Genomic DNA, 23,641 nt, shown 5'->3' on the forward strand with positions numbered 1-23,641 from the left:
GTCTGTGTGTCCACATGCGCATGGCTGTGTCTGTGTCCTTGTTCACTGTGTATCCGTGTGCATGTCCACGTGCACGTGGCTGTGCGTGTGTTCATGTACCTGTGTGTCCACGTGCACGTGGCTGTGCGTGTGTTCATGTACCCGTGTGTCCACACGCACGTGGCTGTGCGTATTCATGTACCTGTGTCCACGTGCCCGTGTGCGTGCCCAGGTGCACGTGGCTGTGTGGACCCTTGTTTGCATGTCCCTGTACCCATGTGCATGTCCACGTACACGTGGCTGTGTGTGTCCGTGTACCTGTGCGTGTCCACGTGGCTGTGCGAGCCTCTGGGGGGGCAGAGGGCTGGCCTGCCTGGACGTGAGCTGGGCAGCTCGGCTGCAGCCGTCTCTCTCCACGGGGAGAGGAAGTGGAGCCCCTGCCCCTTTCTCCCAAAACTGCTTCTGGTGAGGGGCGGCTGGGCGGGGGCGCAGGCGGCCAGGCCCCGCCCTCCCCAGCCCCTCACGGGCTCCGCATCTCCTTGTGGTTCTTGGGCACAGCCACGAACCTCAGCTTCTTCATGACCGAGGGCCAGCCCAGCAGCTGCTGGTCCCACAGGTACTCGGGGGACAGCACCTTGGTGGGCTTGTGGTACAGCAGGTACTTGTTGAGGTGGCTCTCGTCATGCCACACGGCCTCGATGCCGTTGGCTTTGTCCAGCACCATGGCCTGGTGACAGGCGCTGGTGAGCCGCTGCACCTCGGCCACCGAGCCCCCAAAGAAGCCCCCCAAATAGTAGAAGTCGCCCTCGTCCGGGGGGATGTACGCCTGTGACTGCGGCCGCCGCTCGTAGGTGAAGGCCTGGCGGTCGGCTCTGTAGAAGCCGGGGTGCAGGGTGCCAAACAGCGGGCTGAGGATCTCCACGCCCACGTGGTCCCGGAACTTCATGTCCACGTCGACGCACACCAGGTAGTCCACCTCGTGGCGGAAGCGCTGCTCCGAGAAGCGGCTGATCGTCTCCATGCGATGCATGGACACGTCCTGCCAGCGCGCGTGGCTGCGCACGGCCAGCACCGCCAGCCGCCGGCCCTCCCGCAGCGGCACGCGGGGCACGTCGGCCGGCCGGTCGGTGAAGACGTAGTAGGTGACGCGGTGGCCCACCATGAAGTGCTGCTCCGCCGTCTCCAGGAACAGCTGCAGGAACGCCACGTACCTGCAGGGAGGCGACGGCAGGCGGGGAGCGGGGTCACACCGGCCCCAGGAGGACACGGGGAGCGGGGTCACACCGGCCCCAGGAGGACGTGGGGAGCGGGGTCACACCGGCCCCAGGAGGACGCGGGGAGCGGGGGTCACACCGGCCCCAGGAGGACGCGGGGAGCGGGGTCACACCGGCCCCAGGAGGACGTGGGGAGCTGGGGTCACACCTGCCCCAGGAGGACGCGGGGAGCGGGGGTCACACCGGCCCCAGGAGGACGTGGGGAGCGGGGTCACACCGGCCCCAGGAGGCCGCGGGGAGCGGGGTCACACCGGCCCCAGGAGGACGCGGGGAGCGGGGGTCACACCGGCCCCAGGAGGACGCGGGGAGCGGGGTCACACCTGCCCCAGGAGGACGCGGGGAGCGGGGTCACACCGGCCCCAGGAGGACGCGGGGAGCGGGGGTCACACCGGCCCCAGGAGGCCGCGGGGAGCGGGGTCACACCGGCCCCAGGAGGACGCGGGGAGCGGGGTCACACCCACCCCTGGAGGACGCGGGGAGCGGGGGTCACACCGGCCCCAGGCGGCCACGGGGAGCTGGGGTCACACCTGCCCCAGGTGGCCACGGGGAGCGGGGGTCACTCCCACCCCAGGAGGCCACAGGGAGCTGGGGTCACACCCGCCAAAGGAGGCCATGGGGAGCCGGGGTCACACCCACCCCAGGTGACCACAGGGAGCTGGGGTCACACCTGCCCCAGGAGGCCACGGGGAGCTGGGGTCAGCACAAACACAAACCGCAGGTGGCCATGGGCTACCTGGCCCTGGGGACACAGGACCTCCTAGGCTGCAAGCAGCACACGCCACCCCGTCCTGCGCTGTCCCAGGGGTGTCCACGGCTGCGCCCACCTAACCTCTCCTCCAGTCGGGGAGGGGCCCCCAGCTGAGGGCAGGGAGCTGCGGCACAGCGGGTGGGCTCATGGCAGCTCAGATGGGCGGGGCAGAGATAGACTCCCACCCACGGCAGCTCAGACGGGCGGGCAGGTTAGACTCCCACCCCTGCACCTGAGCCCTCCTGCTGGACCCACCGCGCTGGCTCTGTGGGCGACAGTGTCCACTGCCCAGGAGAGCAGACAGCCGCCCCCACCCTGCCCCAGTCCTGGGCGGAAGGACGGGCGTGGACGGCCGAGGTGTCCGCCCCCCCACTCACTTCTTGACGGCAAACACGGTCAGTCCCACGGTCACGTTCTGCAGCCGGAACTGCTCGTCCAGGATCTCAGGGCTGAAGGTCCCCTCCCACACGATGGGAGCCAGCCAGGGGGTCAGCACGAGGACATCGCTCCGTCTGCACGGGGACAGCCACGCGGCAACGCGGGGCCAGCAGGAGGGTGGGCAACACAGCCGCCCCCACCCGGGACCCCGACTCGGCCTCGGTCCCCAGGGCCGCTCCTTCCAGAGGACTTGGCAGGGCACCAAGCCGAGGACACCCAGACTCCAGCCAGCGGCTCGCGGCCGGCTCAGCCCACCCCAGCCCCGCTGCCCACTCGGGACCAGGAGGCCCCTCCCACTGTAGAAAGACCCCCCCACAACCCCGCGGTCCCTGGGGGATAAGGACAGCAGGGGCCGGGACAGGGACAGAGGACAGGAGCACTGCGGGGCCTCCAGGCTCGGCCGCAGAGCACGGGAGAGGACGCCCCCCCAGGCCCAGCGCCCGCCCTTGCCCGACCCCCAGGACACGCCCGTCACTCACGAGGGAGTCAGCGCCTTCGGCTGGGGGTACAGCATCCTGCAGGACACAGCGCGGTGAGTGCCGGGAGGGGCGGGGTGCGGGCGCGGGGGCGTGCACGGGGCCCACACAGGCTGCCTGAGCCCACGCGGTGCCTGTCGGCCACCATCCAGGGACCCCGGGAAGGACAGGCTCAGTGAGCTGGGAGAGGACCGAGCCCCGCAGGCTGCAGGGAGGGCCCAAGGGGTCCGTGTGAGTCCGTGTGGGCAGGGAGGGGCTGGACATGGCCCAGGGAGCGGCAGGGAGGGGCAGCAGAGGCGCGGACCACGGCCAGCTCAGCGGTCACAGGAGCTGCTCTGACAGCCCCACCTGAACCCCGCGGGCCCCAAAGGCACATGTGGAGGGAGAGGTCCACGGGGTCGGACCTGGTGGGAAGATGAAGGTTCTGGAAGCCCCGCGGTGAGCAGGGAGCGGCCAGGCAGATGACCCCCCACCCCAGGACTCTGGGCTACGGCAGGTGCAGGGGGGTTCCACAGATAAATGCAGATGAGCCCAGAGCCAGGTTAGGGGCCGGCCCCGCCCCACTTCAGCCCCGCCCACATTGCAGCCCTGCCTCCAATTCAGCCCCGCCCACATTTAAACCCCACCCACATTGCAGCCCTGCCTCCAATTCAGCCCCGCCCACATTTAAACCCCACCCACATTGCAGCCCCGCCCCACTTCAGCCCCACCCACATTTAAACCCCACCCACATTGCAGCCCTGCCTCCAATTCAGCCCCGCCCACATTTAAACCCCACCTACATTGCAGCCCCGCCCCACTTCAGCCCCACCCACATTTAAACCCCACCCACATTGCAGCCCCGCCTCAGGCCCCACACCCTGGCCAGGGCTCCCCATGCTGGTGGCCGCGGCCTGCAGAAAGCTCAGGACACACAGCAGGGCAGACCCCGCAGGCCACACTTGGCCGCCCAGGCGTGTGGGACGAGGACAAGGTCAGAGCAGAGCTGGGAAGGGGCTGCAGGACTCCAGGCCGAGGGCGGATGCGCAGCTGGGGGCGGCACGAGGCCACCGTACCTGGACAAGGCCACCACGGGCCGGCCGTCGGGGTCCCCAACAGCCACGCTGCAGAACAAGAGCACAGGAGCCGGGGTTGGCACCGGGAGCAGAGGCCGGGCCCAGGTGCACAGAACCTGGGACCCTGGGGGGCAGCGGAGGGCGGGGCGTGCAGCGGGGTCTGACGTGGTCACAGGCAGGCGTCCTGGGGTGTCGGGGGTTTCCAGCAGCATGAGAGAAACCAGCCCTGCCACCATCTGCCTGTGACCTGAGAGACCCCGGAGACCCGCGCGGCAGAGCCCAGGCACCCGGGGCCCCGGGAAGGCAGGCAGTGCCCGGGGAGGTCCCATCCTGCGTGGGGCGGGGGCAGAGGGAGCTCTGGACCCCGAGAGCAGTGAGGACAAGAGCAGCCCTGGGCATGGGGGACGCAGACGGACCAAGGCCTGGGGCCAGGGCCACGCGGCACCCGGGGCACCGCGGACGACACCCTGGCTGCCGCTCAGAACCTGGGCCTGGGTGGGGCAGGGGCTACAGAGGCTGAGCAGGGGGGGGTGGGGGGGTGGGGGGGGCAGACCACCAAGGGCCTCCTCTCCCCCTCCCTCCCGCCCCACCTGATCCAGAAACATCACTGTGGCTTCTGTGAGGGCCGAGGGGGCGGGCAGAGAGGCCGGGACAGGGGGAGACCGGGGCAGCACTGACAGCCGCGGTCAGGTGCAGGTGTGGGTGCAGGCAGAGGGGAGGAAGCCTCGGGGCCGCTGCCAGGGGCGACCCTGGGGAGGGTGGAAGGGCGCGAGGACGAGGGGCACGGGCGGGGCGGGGGCCACAAAGGGCCCCCAGGGAGGCCTAGTCAGGGCCGCAGGGCACAGGGAGGTTGCGGCTGGAGCCAGAGCCGAGGGCAGCAGTGCCTGGGGACCTTCCAAGCCGTGGCCGGGGCTGCTCTGGGCAGAGCCTGGAGGGGAGGGGCCGGGGAGCCCAGGGAGCAGCAACCAGGCCCTGAGGCCGGCACCCCACCCCACCCCAACCCCCACTCACCTAGGCCTGACTCCCACGCCTCCTGGCATCGGGCGTCTGGAGCTCAGGAACCCGTAGCTGCGGGAAGAGCCGGGGGGGGCGGGGGGCGGTCAGGACGCAGAGCCCAGCCCCGCTGTCCCCCTCCAGCGCACAGCACACACAGAGCCTCCTGGGAGGCTGCCAGGTCCCAGCCCAACCCAGGTGGCCACAAGGTGGGCTGGGGGAGGATCCTGGGGCCGGGGCTGTGTGGGGGCCCCGTGGCAGCTGCAGGGTCCCCCTGCTGGGTGTGTGCAGCCTGAGGACACCCCAGCACCTTCCCTCCCTGTGCGGCAGATACCCAGGAGCCCTGGGCGTGACCTCACTCTGAGGTTCCAGGAGCCTCTGTCTGGAAGCAGCTCACGGCCCGGCCCTGGGACTCGGCTTCCCCCTCCCGGCCCCAGTGCCCCTCTGTGCCCAGGAGGATGGAGAGCCCTCCCCAGTGCCCCTCTGTGCCCAGGAGGACGGAGTGCCCTCCCCAGTGCCCCTCTGTGCCCAGAGGACGGAGTGGCCTCCCCAGTGCCCCTCTGTGCCCAGGAGGACGGAGTGGCCTCCCCAGTGCCCCTCTGTGCCCAGAGGACGGAGTGGCCTCCCCAGTGCCCCTCTGTGCCCAGGAGGACGGAGAGCCCTTCCCAGTGTCCCCTCTGTGCCCAGGAGGACGGAGTGGCCTCCCCAGTGTCCCCTCTGTGCCCAGGAGGACGGAGAGCCCTCCCCAGTGTCCCTCTGTGCCCAGGAGGACGGAGTGCCCTCCCCAGTGCCCCTTTGTGCCCAGGAGGACGGAGTGGCCTCCCCAGTGCCCCTCTGTGCCCAGGAGGACGGAGTGGCCTCCCCAGTGTCCCCTCTGTGCCCAGGAGGACGGAGAGCCCTCCCCAGTGCCCCTCTGTGCCCAGGATGGAGTGCCCTCCCCAGTGCCCCTCTGTGCCCAGGAGGATGGAGAGCCCTCCCCAGTGCCCCTCTGTGCCCAGGATGGAGTGCCCTCCCCAGTGCCCCTCTGTGCCCAGGACGGAGTGCCCTCCCCAGTGTCCCCTCTGTGCCCAGGAGGACGGAGTGCCCTCCCCAGTGCCCCTCTGTGCCCAGGAGGACGGAGTGCCCTCCCCAGTGCCCCTCTGTGCCCAGGATGGAGTGCCCTCCCCAGTGCCCCTCTGTGCCCAGGAGGACGGAGTGCCCTCCCCAGTGCCCCTCTGTGCCCAGGATGGAGTGCCCTCCCCAGTGTCCCCTCTGTGCCCAGGACGGAGTGCCCTCCCCAGTGCCCCTCTGTGCCCAGGAGGACGGAGTGCCCTCCCCAGTGCCCCTCTGTGCCCAGGAGGATGGAGTGCCCTCCCCAGTGCCCCTCTGTGCCCAGGACGGAGTGCCCTCCCCAGTGCCCCTCTGTGCCCAGGAGGATGGAGAGCCCTTCCCAGTGCCCCTCTGTGCCCAGGAGGACGGAGTGCCCTCCCCAGTGCCCCTCTGTGCCCAGGACGGAGTGCCCTCCCCAGTGCCCCTCTGTGCCCAGGATGGAGTGCCCTCCCCAGTGCCCCTCTGTGCCCAGGAGGACGGAGTGCCCTCCCCAGTGCCCCTCTGTGCCCAGGACGGAGTGCCCTCCCCAGTGCCCCTCTGTGTCCAGGAGGACGGAGTGCCCTCCCCAGTGCCCCTCTGTGCCCAGGAGGACGGAGAGCCCTCCCCAGTGCCCCTCTGTGCCCAGGAGGTCAGAGTGCCCTCCCCAGTGCCCCTCTGTGCCCAGGAGGACGGAGTGCCCTCCCCAGTGCCCCTCTGTGCCCAGGAGGACGGAGTGCCCTCCCCAGTGCCCCTCTGTGCCCAGGAGGACGGAGTGCCCTCCCCAGTGCCCCTCTGTGCCCAGGACAGAGTGCCCTCCCCAGTGTCCCCTCTGTGCCCAGGAGGACGGAGAGCCCTCCCCAGTGCCCCTCTGTGCCCAGGAGGATGGAGAGCCCTTCCCAGTGCCCCCTCTGTGCCCAAGAGGTCAGAGTGCCCTCCCCAGTGCCCCCACTATGATGGGCAGAAGGGAAGGGTGGGGTGGAGCTTGAGTGACAGCCGTTGCTGCCCCTCCCCACTGCTGCGGTGCTGGGGTGGGCGGCTGGGGGTGCCCCCCAGTCTAAGGCTGCTCCCCCGCCTGTGCAGCGCCCGCACGTTTCTTACCCAAAGAAGACCAGGACGAAGAGGAGCCCGAGGAGCAGGGGCTGCAGGGGGCAGCGGTTTCCTGGAGAACAGCAGGGGGCGGCGATGAGCCCTCCCCCACCTGCCACCGCACCTGTCTTCCTGGTGCCCCCAGCAGGCAGCGGGGCACCCCAGCCCGGCCCCCGTGTCTCCCACCCCAGACCCCCGTGGCTCCCGCCCCAGACCCCCGTGGCTCCCGCCCCAGCTCCACGCCGCTCCCCTCCCACTACGCCGAGGGGGGAGCCATTTGTCCCCCAGCTCAGTGCCCGGGGCTCCTCCGGCCTCTCCAGGGCACCTGGAGCTCAGTGCCCAGGGCTCCTCCGGCCTCTCCAGGGCACCTGGAGCTCAGCGCCCAGGGCTCCTCCGGCTTCTCCAGGGCTCTGGGCCCTGCCCCCGCTCGCCTGCCCTGTGCCGTCCTTCAGCTCACTGCTGGGCTGGGGTGGGGGGTGGGGTGGGGAAGGGGGGTCGCCTGCTCTCAGGGTGGAGGTCGCCTGTGCCTGAGAGGCTTCTATGGGGGCCCAGCCCGGCTGCTGTCCCCAGGTCGGCCCCTTCCTAGGCACTGGGCGCTCCTGTCTCGGCGCCTGCTCCGTGTCTCCAGTACCTGAGCCCTGTGCCCTCGGAGCAATGGACTCCAGGAGCCCAGGAGCCCAGGAGCCCAGGAGCCCAGGAGCCCAGGAGCGGGGGTGGGGGGGTGGGGCGCTCTGAAGGAAACGTGTTTTCTTTTTTTTTTGACAGGCAGAGTGGACAGTGAGAGATAGGGAGACAGAGAGAAAGGTCTTCCTTTTTGCCGCTGGTTCACCCTCCAATGGCTGCTGCGGCCGGCGCACCGCACTGACCTGAAGCCAGGAGCCAGGTGCTTCTCCTGGTCTCCCATGCGGGTGCAGGGCCCAAGCACTTGGGCCATCCTCCACTGCCCTCCCGGGCCACAGCAGAGAGCTGGCCTGGAAGAGGAGCAACCAGGATAGAATCCGGTGCCCCGACCGGGACTAGAACCCGGTGTGCCGGCGCCGCAAGGCGGAGGATTAGACTGTTAAGCCACGGCGCCGGCCGGAAACGTGTTTTCTAAAAGGAAAATTGTAGAAGTGAAACTGACAGTGCGAGAACGGTGACTTGGTCAGCCCTGTCCTGACTGCCAGGGACAGGGCTGCCCTCCCCATGCATTCTGTGAACTCTTAGTACAGAGTTAGCGGTGTACAAAGTCCACTGAAAACGGGTCTGGGTGACACCTAAGAACGGAGCGGGAGGAGGCGGCGGTGGACGTCACCGCGTCCCCACGCCGTCATGGAGGAAAGGTTTCCGGGGGAGGCAGATCAGTGTGAGCAACCAGAGGACAGGATGGGGAGAATTTCGCTTTGAGTCTTGGACGCAGGAAAGCACGAGCGTGACAAACTTAAAACCCGGCCGGGGGCAGGCGCTGGGCCTGGGGCACCCGCACCCCGCGGCTCCTGAGCCCACGCTCCTGCCCGGGGCTCCTGGGGGCTCCCAGCTCCAGCCTCGCAGGCCTCTGGGGAGTGGGAGTTCTCTCCTGGTCTGTCTGCCTCTCCGCCCTCCTCTTCATCTCTCAAATCAAAACAACAAATTAAAGCCAGCGTTCTCCCAGCTCTGCCGTGTGTGGGGACCCGCAGGCTGGCCACCGTGGGAACCTCCTCCTCTACATGGTTTGCAGCAATCGGTGGACCACAAGGCCTGCGAAAACAGCCAGGTGAAGCAGAAGAAAACAACGGACTCTGCGTAAACCAGGAAGAAGCAGGTGAAGCAGATGGACTTTCGACCTGAGGCCGTTCGCGCCCTTCCGTCTGATTGGACGATAGCAGCGTAAAGGGCCGTTGGGCTCTGGGCGGGCGGCCCCTCCTCTTCTCCTCGCCCCACTTCCTTCTGCCCCCCACAAGTAAAAGTTCCTTGAGAACCGATGAACAGTGACCATGTCGTGACTACGCTGGACCCTCACTGGTGAGGGTCCGACAAATGGTGCCGTGACTCGGATAGTCGGACTGGTCGCTGGAAGCAGGAAAAAAAAAGAAAAAAAATTAGAACGTGCAGACACGGGCATCTAGGCGGTAAAGTCTAGGGTTGGTACCGGGAAAAAAAGGGATCCCTGACAACCAAGTTGTCTTAAAAAAAAGTAGCGGGGACACCGTGAAAGCGGTGAGTTAGAACAGGAACCATGGCGTGGGGTCGGGAGACAATGAGGGCAGCAGAGCGATCGCCTGGAGTCCCTAGGCCATGGCGCTGATGGACCCAGCTCTTCGTGATGACTCGGAGGAAATAGCAGCCCCCTTAGGTGAAGGGGCTGACGTACTAGAGGAGACGCAGAGAGAATCTCCATCTGGGCGCCTGGATGGAGACAGAGGACGGAGACAGGACCAACATGGGTCGGGACAGAGATAGGGAGGATGAGAGACCCCTCCTTCTGTACCCCCCTATCCGAACCAAGACTCTCCCCCCTCCGGAGGACTCCTCCACGAGAGAGACAAAAGGCGGGGGCTTCTCCCCGGAACCTCGAGAAAAACGGGCAGGAGGACGAGGCACTCCCCCTAAGTGGGAAGAATATCGCCATGTAAATCAGGCTTTCCCTGTGATACGGAGGCGCAGGGCAGCCGGGGATGGACCCCCCGGACCATAAACTGTAGAAGGAATTATAACAATCAGTACAATTATATGGACCACGTGCTAACTCTACTAAAGCGGTCCTAGACAACATAGGCACCAATGGACTAGTCCCAGAGGACTGGAGGAACCTAGCTAAGGCCGTGCTTGGTGGGGGAGACGTCCTCCTCTGGTCTGCAGCTTACAGAGAGCTCGCGAGGGCTCAGGCCCATGCTAACGCTAGGAGCGGTCAGCCAGCCTGGAACGAGGATAATGACGAACAGGCTCAGGCTGGTTGCCCTAATGAGGTTTTGAGGCAAGTGAGAGAACTAGCCCGGAGGGCATGGAAGGCCATTCCAAGGAACGGGCTAGGACAAAGATGTTCTAAGTGTGGAAAAGGTCACATGAAAAGGGAATGGACAGAACAGACAATCGGGAGGCCAATCAGGACTGTGTCCTCGATGCGGTAAAGGCAACCACCGGGCAAATGAGTGCTGTTCCCAGCCAGATAAGGCAGGCAATCCGCTCCTGTCGCCCACCAGATCAAGTGGCCAGAATAGTACATTCCAAAAAACGAGTGGCGGGCCCCCACACCCAGGAGCCCGAAAACTCAATGGGTGAGGGGACAAACCGTGGGAGGAGCAGGACCGTCTCAAAAGGACCGGCAAGCGTTCACTGCACAGAGCTGCGAGCCACCAACTATTTAGTATGAACACCTCCAATGGGAGTCCAGGCAATAGACGTGGAACCTCGGGAGCCCATGGCTGATAGCCACGGTTTAGGCCTCACTAGAGGAAGGCCTACAAATTCATTAAAGGGGTTAGTGGTTAACGGGGCTTATTCAGTTGCCTTGCTCGCAGCCCGTTGCTCAGCTGCTAATAATAAGCCCTGTAAAGGATGCTAGAGGTAATCAAGGAAAGCATTTTGCAGCCCTCACTATGACTCTTGGCGAGCGCCCACCATGGACTCTTATTATCAAAGGAAAGGTGATCAAGGGGCTGTTAGATACGGGCGCAGATGTTAGTATTATCTCCAAACAAGACTGGCCTCCTTCCTGGCCCCTCCAGGAAGGGATAACACCTTGGTAGGATTAGGCACCGCTGTTGCCCCATCCCGAAGCGCAAGTGCTAGACTGGAAAGATCAAGAAGGCACCACAGGCAAAGTACAGCCTGCCGTGTGTGCCATCCCTGTAACTATGGGGGAGGGATGTCAGAGCAACTTCATCTGCAGACCTGCTGTTGGCAGCCGCGAGAGAGGACACCCTTACCATGCTAGCCTCATGCTTGCAGACGGCGGGGTTACAAACTGCACCAGAGAAGATTCAAAAGGGCACCGTGGTCCAGTACCTAGGGCTGAGGTTAACACCAACCACAGCGGCTCCTTTAGATTTTGTCATATCCACCGCAGGACTTAGGAGGTTAAATGACTTCCAAAAATTATGTGGTAACTTAAACAGGTTATTCAACACTGTCTACAGTCCTTTGCCGCTTGGGGGTGCCCAAAATTATCAAAACAGATAACAGGCTAGCGTACACTTTGGCCCGTTTTGCTACATTCTTAAAAGAATTCGGCATAAAGCACGTTACAGGTATGCCCTATAATCCCCAAGGGCAGGCAATAGCTGAATAGACTCACCTGTACTTAAAACCTAATACACAAAAGGGGGAATAGGAGAACATGCGGTAGCTAATTGCGATGCATTGGCTATAGCTCTACATACTATAAATTTTTTGAACAGGAAAAAGTGTGGCAAACTGAGCTCATGGTGTTTGGTGATGCACCTGCAGTATTGTTTGAAGAATTGTTTTGTCTTAAGGAAAAGACGTTGCACGTGATTTGTACTGCAGCAAATCGGCAAAGCGACCCGAGTTGGAGATATTTGCAGGTGTTTTGAGTTATGTTCAAGGCTAACACCTAAGCTTTGTGTAGTGTAAATAAGAATGTTTTTGTATCCGTTTTTCCTTTGTACATGGCATTAACATTGTTACTTGAGGTCTTGCTTAATCACTTTTGTTGTCCTGAGGACTTGAATTTCAAATTTCCTTACACTGTTCATACAAAAACCATAAATATCTGCAGTGGTCCGACAGGCTATGCTTGCCATGGATCGCTCTGACCCTCAGCCGCAGATAAGCAGGTGGCGCGTCGCTGGGAGCCTAAGACAGGCACGACTCCACACCATAAAGAACGAAAAAGGGGGAGCTGTGGGGACCTGCAGGCTGGCCACCGTGGGAACCTCCTCCTCTACATGGTTTGCAGCAATCGGTCGACCACAAGGCCCACGAAAACAGCCAGGTGAAGCAGAGGAAAACAACGGACTCTGCGTAAACCAGGAAGAAGCAGGTGAAGCAGATGGACTTTCGACCTGAGGCCGGACGCGCCCTTCCGTCTGATTGGACGATAGCAGCGTAAAGGGCCGTTGGGCTCTGGGCGGGCGGCCCCTCCTCTTCTCCTCGCCCCACTTCCTTCTGTCCCCACAGGTAAAAGTTCCTCGAGAACCGATGGACAGTGACCGTGTCGTGACTACGCTGGACCCTCACTGGTGAGGGTCCGACAGCCGTGGAGGCCACGGAGGGAAGCGCACAGGTGGGGCGGCTCGGGGCAGCCAGGGCTGCCCTGGCGCTGGAGCGGGGCTGCGCCCTCCTGTGGACGCTTAATCCCCATGGGAGGCGCTCAGAGGGTGGGACCTGGATCCCGCCCTGGCCTTGGTGGGTGGCCCTGGCTGCCCGGGGTCACGGGGTCACCAGGGTGGAGCCCCAGTGGCTCAGCAGGGCGTTGCGGCCACGTGGGGAGGGGACCTGCGGACGGGGAGCTGCAAGCTGTGTCCCGGTCTCCGCCGCACCCTGATGTGTGGAGAAGTGGAGAAGCCTCGCTCGAAACCACCAGCACTCACACCTGCACCCCCGGGCCCCCTCACCCTCCTCCAGCACAGACACTCACACACATACACACTCACATATATACACACACATACACACTCACGCCTGCACCCCCGGGCCCCCTCACCCTCCTCCAGCACAGACACTCACACACAGACACACACACATACACACACATATACACACACTCACACACATACACACTCACACACATACACACTCACATATATACACACACTCACACATATACACACATACACATACATACACACTCACGCCTGCACCCCCGGGCCCCTCACCCTCCTCCAGCACAGACACTCACACACAGACACACACACACACACATACACACATACACACACACACTCACACACATATACACTCACGCCTGCACCCCCGGGCCCCCTCACCCTCCTCCAGCACAGACACTCACACACACACACACTCACATATATACACACTCACACACATATACACACATATATACACACTCACACACATACACACATACACACACACACTCACACACATACACACTCACGCCTGCACCCCCGGGCCCCTCACCCTCCTCCAGCACAGACACTCACACACAGACACACACACATATATACACACACTCACACATATACACACACATATATATACACACTCATACACATACACACATACACACACACATACACACATATACACACGCGCTCACATACACACACTCACACACATACACACTCACGCCTGCACCCCCGGGCCCCTCACCCTCCTCCAGCACAGACACACACATACACACACACACACATATATATACACACTCACACACATATACACTCACATATATACACACACTCACACATATACACACATACACACACACACACATATATATACACACTCACACACATATACACTCACATATATACACACACTCACACATATACACACACATATATATACACACACATACACACATATACACACACGCTCACATACACACACTCACACACATACACACTCACGCCTGCACCCCCGGGCCCCTCACCCTCCTCCAGCACAGACACTCACACACAGACACACACACACATATACACACACACTCACACACATACACACTCACGCCTGCACCCCCGGGCCCCTCACCCTCCTCCAGCACAGACACTCACACACAGACACACACACACATATACACACACACTCACACACATACACACTCACGCCTGCACCCCCGGGCCCCTCACCCTCCTCCAGCACAGACACACACAGACACACACACACATATACACATACACTCACACACATACACACTCACACACATACACACTCACGCCTGCGCCCCCAGGCCCCCTCACCCTCCTCCAGCACAGACACACATACACATACACACATACTCTCACACATATACATACACACACATACACACACACATATACACACTCACACACATACACACATATACACACACTCACACACATACACACTCACGCCTGCACCCCCGGGCCCCCTCACCCTCCTCCAGCACACACACACACATACACACATATACACATACACACGCCTGCACCCCCGGGCCCCTCACCCTCCTCCAGCACAGACACTCACACACATACACACTCACATATATACACACACTCACACATATACACACACATATATATACACACTCACACACATACACACATATACACACACATACACACATATACACACGCGCTCACATACACACACTCACACACATACACACTCACGCCTGCACCCCCGGGCCCCCTCACCCTCCTCCAGCACAGACACACATACACATGTACACATACTTACTCTCACACATATACATACACACACATACACACACATACACACTCACGCCTGCATCCCCGGGCCCCCTCACCCTCCTCCAGCACAGACACACACTCACTCTCACACACACATGTACACATACTTACACACTCACACACCCACACTCCACAGGTGTGGAAGGCTCTGGGGCCCCAGCAGCTCTGCCACGCCCACCACGCACTGCTCGCCCCCTGGTCCCCTCTGTCCTTGCCACCAGCTGACCCCTCAGCCACACCTGACAGTGTAGACGATGCTTCCTGGAGCTCCCCGAGCCTTCCCCCACCTTGGCTGGCTTCCCCGGCACCCTGCCCTCTGGCCCTCGCTCTTCCTCCTCCCGTGAGCCTTGGAGGCACAGGTGCGGCCCCACCACCTGCACGCACCGCCCAGAGCCTCCACCCTGTGCCCCAGCCCTGACCCCGGTGCAGCTCTGAATGTGGACACGCACCTGCCCACCACATCCCCCCGGAAGCACGCCAGCTTCACGGGACCACCCCCCGCCCCCAGTGGAGCGCCCTGAGACCTGGGGTCTCCTCGAGCTTCCTCTCCCTTGCGCCCCAAGTCCACCCCGGCAGCGGGCAGCGCGCCTCAGCTCCGCCTTCGAGACCTTTCCTGACTCAGAGCAGCAGGCAGGCTCGGCACCCACCCAGCACACACTTGTCCCATGAGCCGTGCGCAGCAGCCAGAGGTCCGAAGCGGCCCCGCGTCCATCCGGGGAGCCCCCGTGCCGGGGAGCACCGCCCAGCCTCCGGCGGAAGGCAGCGCTGCCCCGCGCCACCACACCCAGAACCCGGGTCCCGTCCCTTCTGCTGGGTCGGCAGCCCCTCCTACTCTGCCAGGCCCTGCCCCCGCCCCACAACCTCCCAGGTGGTCCCAGGCACATCCTGAGCCCTGTGCCTGGCTGCACAGCTGTGGCACCGGGCAGGGGACCGCCACAGCCTCCCCGGGGAAGGCACCCTGGGGAGTGGACTCTGCCTGGCACCGCGTCTCCCCCAGGCACAGAGCACCAGGTAATAAAGTCCTGGGTGGAATTTGACCCACCAGAGCTCAGGGAAGGGAGGAGGCAACGGCTTTTCCAGGGGCCACAGGTGGAATCGCTCACAGGCTTGGGCCGTGTGCCAGCAGAGGGAGAGGTTTTGCCCAGGGTGGTGCCGAGTCTGTGGGTCCACAGGGTCCTGCGCTCTGCTTTGCGGGGGACCAGCAGGGTCCCCAGGACCCGAGACTGCTGGTGCTCGAACCGGGGCAGGACCTGTGCAACGGGGGACAAGCTGACCGCCCTCCACGGGCCCTGCCTGTGGGATGTCAAACAGTGGGGTCGCCTGCGGTGCGCGTGGCTCAACCACGCGGAACTACGTGGGCTGGCCACACCTGTGGCTGCCACCTGTCTCCTGTGGGACACTTGGCATCAGAGCCAGAGCAGGCCCGTGGTGGACGCTACCAGGCCATCCCCAACCTTGGGGCTGGGGTCACCGCCCTCCGGGGGACAAGGACACCCCAGCCTCGCCCAGAGCCCAGGAGGCCATGGAGAGCAGGGGTCAACACAAACCCCAGGTGGCCATGGGCTACCTGGCCCTGGGGACACAGGACCTCCTGAGGTTGCGAGCACACACGCCACCCTGTCCTGCACTGTCCCAGGGGAGTCCACAGATGACTCGCTCTGTGATTCCGCAGCTGTTGCTCCCCTACGCCCACTTGGCTCTGAGCTCCGCGACTCTGCCACGTGACCCGCAGCCACTTCCTGTGCCTCCTTTGAGACCCGGAGAGCAGAGCCATTTACAGTGGAGCCCAGGGGTCCCTGGCCCTGCAGCCCCGGGGGCTGGGCCTGAGGGTCTGCATTGGGGGGAGAACAGGCTGGACCTGCCTCCTGCTGTGGACCACCCTGCCCTCCCCCCCACCCTCTCCTGCCCTCCCCCTTCCTCCCCACACCCTCTGGCCTGCCCCTCCCCCTTCCTCCCCACACCCTCTCCTGCCCTCCCCCACACATACACTCTCTCCTGCCCTCTCCCCACACCCTCTCCAGACCTCCCCCCTCCTCTCCTGCCCTCCCTCCCCCCCTCCCCCCCACCCCCACCCCCGCCCTGCCCTCCCTGGCTGCAGGATAACTGACCCCAGAGCACCGGGCAGCCCCAGGGGTGCCCTCTCCCCTCGGCCATCTCTTCCCCCACGCCCCTAGCTCCCCCAGCAGGTGCCTGCTTTCCGCCGGAGGCACCGGAGGCACCGTGGTCCTGGCTCTTGCGGGGCCGAGGTCATAAGAGGAGGAGACCCCAGCTGACCGCTGGCTCTGTCCTCTGTGCCCTCACGGCCAGGGGTGGGGGCCGTCCAGGGGGCAGGCGACAGGGGACAGGCACTGCCCTCCCAGCAGGACGTCTCGGCCAAGGGTCCGCCCCCTGCCCTAACTCGGCCACGGCCGCGTCCTGCCTTCCACCGCCTCCTCCCTTCGCAGACCCCGCCCCACACAGCAGCCCCCAGACTCCCGGGCTCTGCCCACTGTCCTGGCCAGGCCCCCTCTGAGCCTCCGGCTGGAGCAGCTGTTGAGACGGTCAGACTCCGCGAAGGGCACCACAGCCCAGCTCCGGGGCCCACGCCACTCCCGCTCACCTCGGCCGTCCATGGCTGCTCAGGGCCCTGCAGGCCGGGGTCCGGAGGCGGAGGCAGAGGCCACGGGAGGCGGAGGTCGGCCCAGCCGGCGCTGACTCGGAGCCAGATCCACCTGCAGGGAGAAGCTGGCTCCTTCCCCACCTGTGCCTCCTGGGCGGGTTTCTGATTTGCCCAGGATTGGCTGGGCAGCCGGCCAGGTCCACGGCCAGGACAGGAAGCCAGGAGCCCAGCAGTGCCCGGGCTCAGGAGAGCTCTCGCCACAGCACACACCTCAGGTCCTGGAGGGGCCCACGCCCTGCCCTTTGACAGCCCCCAAAGCCCGGGGATTCCACACCCACCCCATCACCCTCTCCAGCTTTGGCTCCCGCCCTGGGACCTCATCTACCCACCCCACCCCGCCCAGGCCCCCGTGTCCTCTGCAGGCAAAGCGCCTGGTCCCTGAGGAGGAGCTTGGGTGAAGGCCCCAGCCGGGGCTGCTCCTGAGGTCGTCCCCGCGTGCCCACAGCCCCCAGGGAGAGGAGGAGGGGGCAGCCCTCTCGGCTCCTCCCCCAGCCCATGCTCCCTGGTTGGGCTCCCACCTGACAGAGGGAGAGGGGAGGGGCCAACCCAGGGAGGAGCTGGAAGCTTGGACCCAGGACCCCCCAGTGTCATCTTGCAGCCCGACAACCTCTGCTCTCCCATCCCCACCCTCTGCTCCCATCCAGCCTGGTGCTACCTCTGGTGCCGCAGGCGCTGGGGATGGAGAGGCCCCCCTGCCCACACAGCATCCCAGGGACCCTGGCCCTCGTCTCCAAATCTGGGAGAGCAGAGCCAGGTCCACGGAGGCCCCTTGGCCCGGCCGCATTGCAGCAGGGGAAGCTCAATGAGGAACCGGTGTCACCACACCTCATAGCATACACAGAACTAACACAAAATACAAAAGCCAAATTGGTAAAGTCTCACAGAAAACAGAGACGTTCTTGACGTTGGTCTGGTGATGATTTCATAGACCAAAAAAAGGGTGAGCCACACCGCATCTAAATTAAAGAATTGTAAATCAAGACACTACGGGGCCGGCGCTGTTGTGGCCATGTGGGGAGAGCTCTCACTGTCAGTCACTCTGCCTTACAAACAAATTACTTTTTCTTTCTTTCTTTCTTTTTTTTTTTTTTTGACAGGCAGAGTGGACAGTGAGAGAGAGAGAGAGAGAGAGACAGAGAGAAAGGTCTTCCTTTGCCGTTGGTTCACCCTCCAATGGCCGCTGCGGCCGGCGCACCGCGCTGATCCGAAGCCAGGAGCCAGGTGCTTCTCCTGGTCTCCCATGGGGTGCAGGGCCCAAGGACTTGGGCCATCCTCCACTGCACTCCCTGGCCACAGCAGAGAGCTGGCCTGGAAGAGGGGCAACCGGGACAGGATCGGTGCCCCGACCGGGACTAGAACCCGGTGTGCCGGCGCCGCAAGGCGGAGGATTAGCCTAGTGAGCCGCGGCGCCTGCACAAATTACTTTTTCAAAAACTCAATAGACACCACTTCACAGCGGCTAGGATGGCCATATTAGTAAAAAAGGAACCAAAATGAGCCTGTGTGGGTGGAGGTGTGGAGACCAGAACTCTCCATGGTGCTGAGGGGCTGTAAAATGGACAGCCCCTGCGCAAAGCTGCTCAGGGCTGCTCCACGCCCTCGGGGCTCCTCCACGGTCTCGGGGCTGCTCCACGGCTCGGCTCGGGGCTGCTCCACGCCCTCGGGGCTCCTCCACGGCCTCGGGGCTGCTCCACGGTCTGGGGCTCCTCCACGGCCTCGGGGCTCCTCCACGGCCTTGGGGCTGCTCCACAGCCTCGGTGCGGCTGCCCCACAACGCAGCAGTCCCCTCCCTGCTCTGTGCCCTGAGGAAGGAGACCGCAGCCCAGGTAAGTCTGTGGGCGCAGGCTCTCGGCCCTCGTTCCCGGCCCAGAGTGACGCCGCCGTGTTCTGTCCACACAGAGACCATTCCACAGCCACACACGGGGTCGAGAGCTGGCCCTGCCGGGAGTCGGGTGAGCCCAGGAACGGGAGGCTGGGGAAGGAAGGCAGATGCGAGACCAGCACCGCCCGAGCCCACGCGTGTGAAACCCCAGGACAGAGCCCCGGGCATGGACACAGCTGGGAGCTGCCAGGGGCGGGAGGGCGGGGGCAGTGACCACCCGATGGCTCTCCTAGTGATGCAAGCGCTCAGGAGCCGGGCGGTGCCGGCTCACAGCCCTCGGCTGCTCCGGAGCCGGGCGGTGCCGGCTCACAGCCCTCGGTTTGCACCGTTCCTGCATCAGCTTCAGGCCGTGTGCGTGTCAGCTTAGTAGCCGGACCTAAGACCCCTGGCCCCTGACGGCGCTTGATGAGTGCATAAAAGATGTTTCTTCGCTCCTGCCCCTCAGCCGAGACGCCCGTTCTGGGGTCTTGGGTTGCCTTGGCCTTGGTCGGGCCTGGGGTGAGGGTAAAGGTGGGTCTGTGTGTTCTTCCCCACCTGCTGCCCAGCCTGGGGGGCTGCTGTGAGCACACGTGGGGGCCGGGAGCCGAGACAGGGAGGGCAACACGTGGCTGACAGGAGAGGCAGGGCCAGCGCCAACGTGACTCACCTGGGACAAGGTCCCGGACGCTGGGCACAGCAGGTGTGGCACAGGCAGCCCCAGATGGAATCCCGGAAGCTCCCTGGGCCCCGCCCCAGGCCCACGGGACTAGCCAGGAGCCCAAGCTGAACAGTCACCACCCATCAGCAGCACCTGCCCCTCCCCCCACAGCCCCCCTCCCGGTCAGACACGTGGGCCCCACCCACCCTGGCCCTGGGCTTGGCTCCAGCAAGTAAAACAGGAGCCTTCCTTGTCCTCCTCCACCAGGACCTCCACCCTGCGCCCGCCCAGGACCTGGGGCCTTAGACCTTAAGTCCCTTTGCCGGGCACAGCCGGCCAGACCCTTAGAGCCCTCTCCAGGGCCCCGCCAGCCAGCCCCGCCCAGGAAGCCCACCTCGGCCCTGCCGGCCGGCCCCTGCTTGATGCCCACACTCTCCCAGGCAGCTTCCCTGGCACCCTCGAGCCTGTTCTGGGAGCTGTGCCTCGGTTTCCCCAGGGTGTCCTGAGCATTCCCCACAGAAGCCCTGACCCGGCGCTGAATGGTGCTTTGTCCCCTCTGGACTGTGAGGGCCCTGGGCAGGGGTGAGACTGGGGTTCTGTGCCGTGGGCGAGGCAGGGGTCAGGAAGGGACAAGCACCGCCCAGCCCCATCACCTTCCCTGGGCCGTGCACCCCTCTCCTGGTGCGGCTGAGCCTCACTTCCCATCAGGCACCTGGTGCCGCGACACTGGCCTGGAGACCCCAGGAGCCCTGCAGCCCCACCCACCCGCCTCCTCGGGCTCTGCACTCAGGCCCCGCCCCAGCCCATCCCCCCGCACAGGGGACCCACAGCCTGGGTGGGGACAACTCTCTCTGTTCCATTCCTTGCCTCTCAATACATTCTGCTCTCCTGTTACCTCTGTCTACACCTTCCAGTGGACTCCCACACAAGGCAAGACCAGGACCTGGATGAAGCCCGGGGGGGTCTCTCCAAGCCCAGCCAGGGCTCCCCATCCCCGCAACAGCCGGACCAGGATCTGGGGCGTAAATGTTTGCATATTCAGTGGCTACTCTGGTGGCCTATGGCGTGTCCCAGGCTCGGGGAGACGCTAGGAACAGTGCTGGACAAGGTCCCCTCACTCAGTGCTCTCTGCCCACACTCCCCAGAGCCACTCCCCTGCCTCGTCCCCAGGGCCACTCCACCCGCCACTCCCCTGCCTTGTCCCCAGGGCCACTCCACCTGCCACTCCCCTGCCTCGTCCCCAGGGCCACTCCCCCGCCACTCCCCTGCCTCGTCCCCAGGCCACTCCCCTGCCACTCCCCTGCCTTGTCCCCAGGGCACTCCCCTGCCTCATCCCCAGGGCCACTCCCCCGCCACTCCCCTGCCTTGTCCCCAGGGCCACTCCCCCGCCACTCCCCTGCCTTGTCCCCAGGGCCACTCCCCTGCCTCATCCCCAGGGCCACTCCCCCGCCACTCCCCTGCCTTGTCCCCAGGGCCACTCCCCTGCCACTCCCCTGCCTTGTCCCCAGGGCCACTCCCCTGCCACTCCCCTGCCTTATCCCCAGGGCCACTCCCCCGCCACTCCCCTGCCTTGTCCCCAGGGCCACTCCCCTGCCACTCCCCTGCCTTGTCCCCAGGGCCACTCCACCCGCCACTCCCTGCCTTGTCCCCAGGGCCACTCCCCTGCCACTCCCCTGCCTTGTCCCCAGGGCCACTCCCCTGCCTCATCCCCAGGGCCACTCCACCCGCCACTCCCCTGCCTTGTCCCCAGGGCCACTCCCCCTGCCACTCCCCTGCCTTGTCCCCAGGGCCACTCCCCCGCCACTCCCCTGCCTTGTCCCCAGGGCCACTCCCCCGTCTTTTCCCTCTCAAGGGGACCACCCAGCCCCACTTTAGCCTGAGAGACCCCAGGCTCACTAGGCTAATCCTCCGCCTGTGGCACTGGCACCCCAGGTTCTAGTCCCGGTTGGGGCTCCAGATTCTGTCCCGGTTGCCCTTCTTCCAGTCCAGCTCTCTGCTGTGGCCCGGGAGTGCAGTGGAGGATGGCCCAAGTGCTTGGGCCCTGCACCCCATGGGAGACCAGAAGAAGCACCTGGCTCCTGGCTTCGGATCGGCACAGCGCCAGCCGTAGCGGCCATTAGGGGAGTGAGCCAACGGAAGGAAGACTTTGTCTCTCTCTCACTGTCTAACTCTACCTGTCAAAAAAAAAAAAAAAAAAAGTGGTGGTGGGAGTTTCTGTAAGAGAGCACCCCAAACTGGGCAGCCTGCGATTCCCAAGGAAGAACCAGGGCGGTGGCATTGAAAAGGGGGCCCTACAGAGGGCAGGGGAGGGAGAGGGAGAGTGGGGGGACGGAGTGGGAGAGAGAGAGGGAGGGGGAGAGATACAGGGGGAGGAGGGAGAGAGAGAGAGAGAGAGGGAGGGGGAGAGAGAGGGAGAGGGAGAGGGAGAGGGGGGAGAGAGGGAGAGTGGGGAGAGGGAGAGGGAGAGGGAGAGATACGGGCGGGGGAGAGCAAGAGAGAGGGAGAGAGAGAGGGAGGGAGAGATACGGGGGCAGAGCGAGAGAGAGAGAGAGAGAGAGAGAGAGAGAGAGAGAGGGAGAGGGAGAGGGAGAGGGGCATTGAGAGGGTCTCTCTACAGGGGCAGCCAGCCACGCCCAGGCCTGTCCCGGCCAGGGCCGGGGTGGGGGCTGAGTGTGGAGTTTGGCTCAGGAGAGGGGCAGTTTGCAATCACTGTTTGGGGCAAAACAAAGCCCACTCGGGGTGGGCAGCTGGCGGCCACCCCTCCACAGTCTGCACCGCGTTCTTGGCTTGATTTTCTTTCAGTCTGGACACAGAAAGGAATCAGCGGGATGGGGGCCCTGCGCCCTGCTCGGCGGGGGGGTTCCCCGCCAGCCCCCTGCGCCCAGAAGCGTCTCCATTGTCTCAGCTCCACCCAGGGGTCCAGGGAGAAGACCCCACCCCCCATCCCCAGCCAGAGGATGGCCCCCCAGAATCTGCACTCCACACCTTACAGTGGGGGAGGGGGCCGCCAAGGCCCATCCCACCCCACCCCGACCTCTGGTCACCCCACTCCTGTCCCCTGCGCCACACCTTCCTCCCCTCCCATCCAGCCCAGCTTCCCAGCCCCCCAAGCACCCAGCCTGGGATTTGCTCTGGGATCTAGAGGTGGGCACTGCTCCTCAGCCGCCACCCCCCCCGACAGGCCCCCACCACAGCATCCCTGGGGCCCCGAAACCCTGTGGAAAACAGGACATTCCTGCCCCCACTTCCTGGCTGGGAGGAAGCAATGCCCTGCCCCCAGAGAGTGACCCCCAGGAACCTGCTGGTGGTCCCGGCCCCTCTCCTGCTCCCCAGCTCGGGCCAGGGCTCCTGAAGACCCCTCACTGCTGCTCAATTTGTTTGATCGTTTAAGACCCACTCCAAGTAAGAAGTGTGCACACTCTGTCCCTGCCCCGAGCCTCAGTGCCGAGTCCCACTCTGGAAACCATCACTCAGCTTTGACTTTTGCCTCGAGCCCTCCAGTATCTGCGCCTGTGTTCGAATCACGTCCGTGTGCCTCCTTTCTTTTTCCTTATCTGTGGTTTTAGCTAATTACTCGGCAGGCAGGCAGCGCGGAAACGTGTTGGTGGTCCTGCCTTCCTCGGACGCCAGCCCGCGGCTGCTCGGCGCAGGTGCAGGGCTCCGCAGTCAGTGTTCTTTCCAATCCAACTGCAGATTCCACAAAGACGGCCGGCCGGCCGGTCCCCAAATGCCCACAACAGCCAGGACCGGTCCAGGTTAAAGCCAGGACCTAGGAACGCCGTCGGGGTCCCCCAGGTGGACGGCAGAAACCCAAGCCGCTGAGTCACGTATTTCCGGGACGTGGGGCAGCAGGGGGGGCTGGAGTCAGGGGCTCCGGTCGCGTGCCCCCAAGGGGGTGCCTTAGCGGCTGTGTAAATGTCCGCCCTGGGGTCATGGGCTTAATAATTGATGTGTTCACTTTTCATTTTCTGTGCGTTTATCAGTAATTTGTCCCTCTCAATTTGATCATACCCCCAGGCGGATTCATCGT

At 64.1% G+C, this 23,641-nt stretch overlaps 1 protein-coding gene across 1 annotated transcript; it reads right to left on the bottom strand.

Annotated features, from left to right (window-relative positions):
- Positions 1 to 499: 499 nt before the first annotated feature.
- On the bottom strand, positions 500 to 17,045 carry LOC133755023 (histo-blood group ABO system transferase 2-like). The gene is made up of 9 exons (XM_062185346.1): positions 16,923 to 17,045; positions 15,537 to 15,683; positions 11,370 to 11,382; positions 7,130 to 7,190; positions 4,982 to 5,038; positions 3,971 to 4,018; positions 2,919 to 2,954; positions 2,379 to 2,513; positions 500 to 1,190 (listed from the first exon to the last, which is right to left on the bottom strand). Exons 1-9 carry the CDS (start codon positions 17,043 to 17,045, stop codon positions 500 to 502), a joined length of 1,311 nt encoding a protein of 436 aa, XP_062041330.1.
- Between the last annotated feature and the right edge of the window lie 6,596 nt (positions 17,046 to 23,641).

The sequence above is a fragment of the Lepus europaeus genome, unplaced genomic scaffold (assembly GCF_033115175.1).
Source record: "Lepus europaeus isolate LE1 unplaced genomic scaffold, mLepTim1.pri SCAFFOLD_375, whole genome shotgun sequence".
Taxonomy (NCBI): domain Eukaryota; kingdom Metazoa; phylum Chordata; class Mammalia; order Lagomorpha; family Leporidae; genus Lepus; species Lepus europaeus.

What these genes read in the sequence shown, in the direction of transcription:
- LOC133755023 (XM_062185346.1), bottom strand. Translation starts at nt 17,045, where the DNA reads ATGGACGGCCGAGGTGAGCGGGAGTGGCGTGGGCCCCGGAGCTGGGCT. An exon ending in TTCGTCCTGGTCTTCTTTGG is followed by an intron (nt 5,039 to 7,129) that starts GTAAGAAACGTG and finishes CTCTTCCCGCAG; the next exon opens with CTACGGGTTCCTGAGCTCCA. An exon ending in CCGAAGGCGCTGACTCCCTC is followed by an intron (nt 2,514 to 2,918) that starts GTGAGTGACGGG and finishes GTCCCCGTGCAG; the next exon opens with ACGGAGCGATGTCCTCGTGC.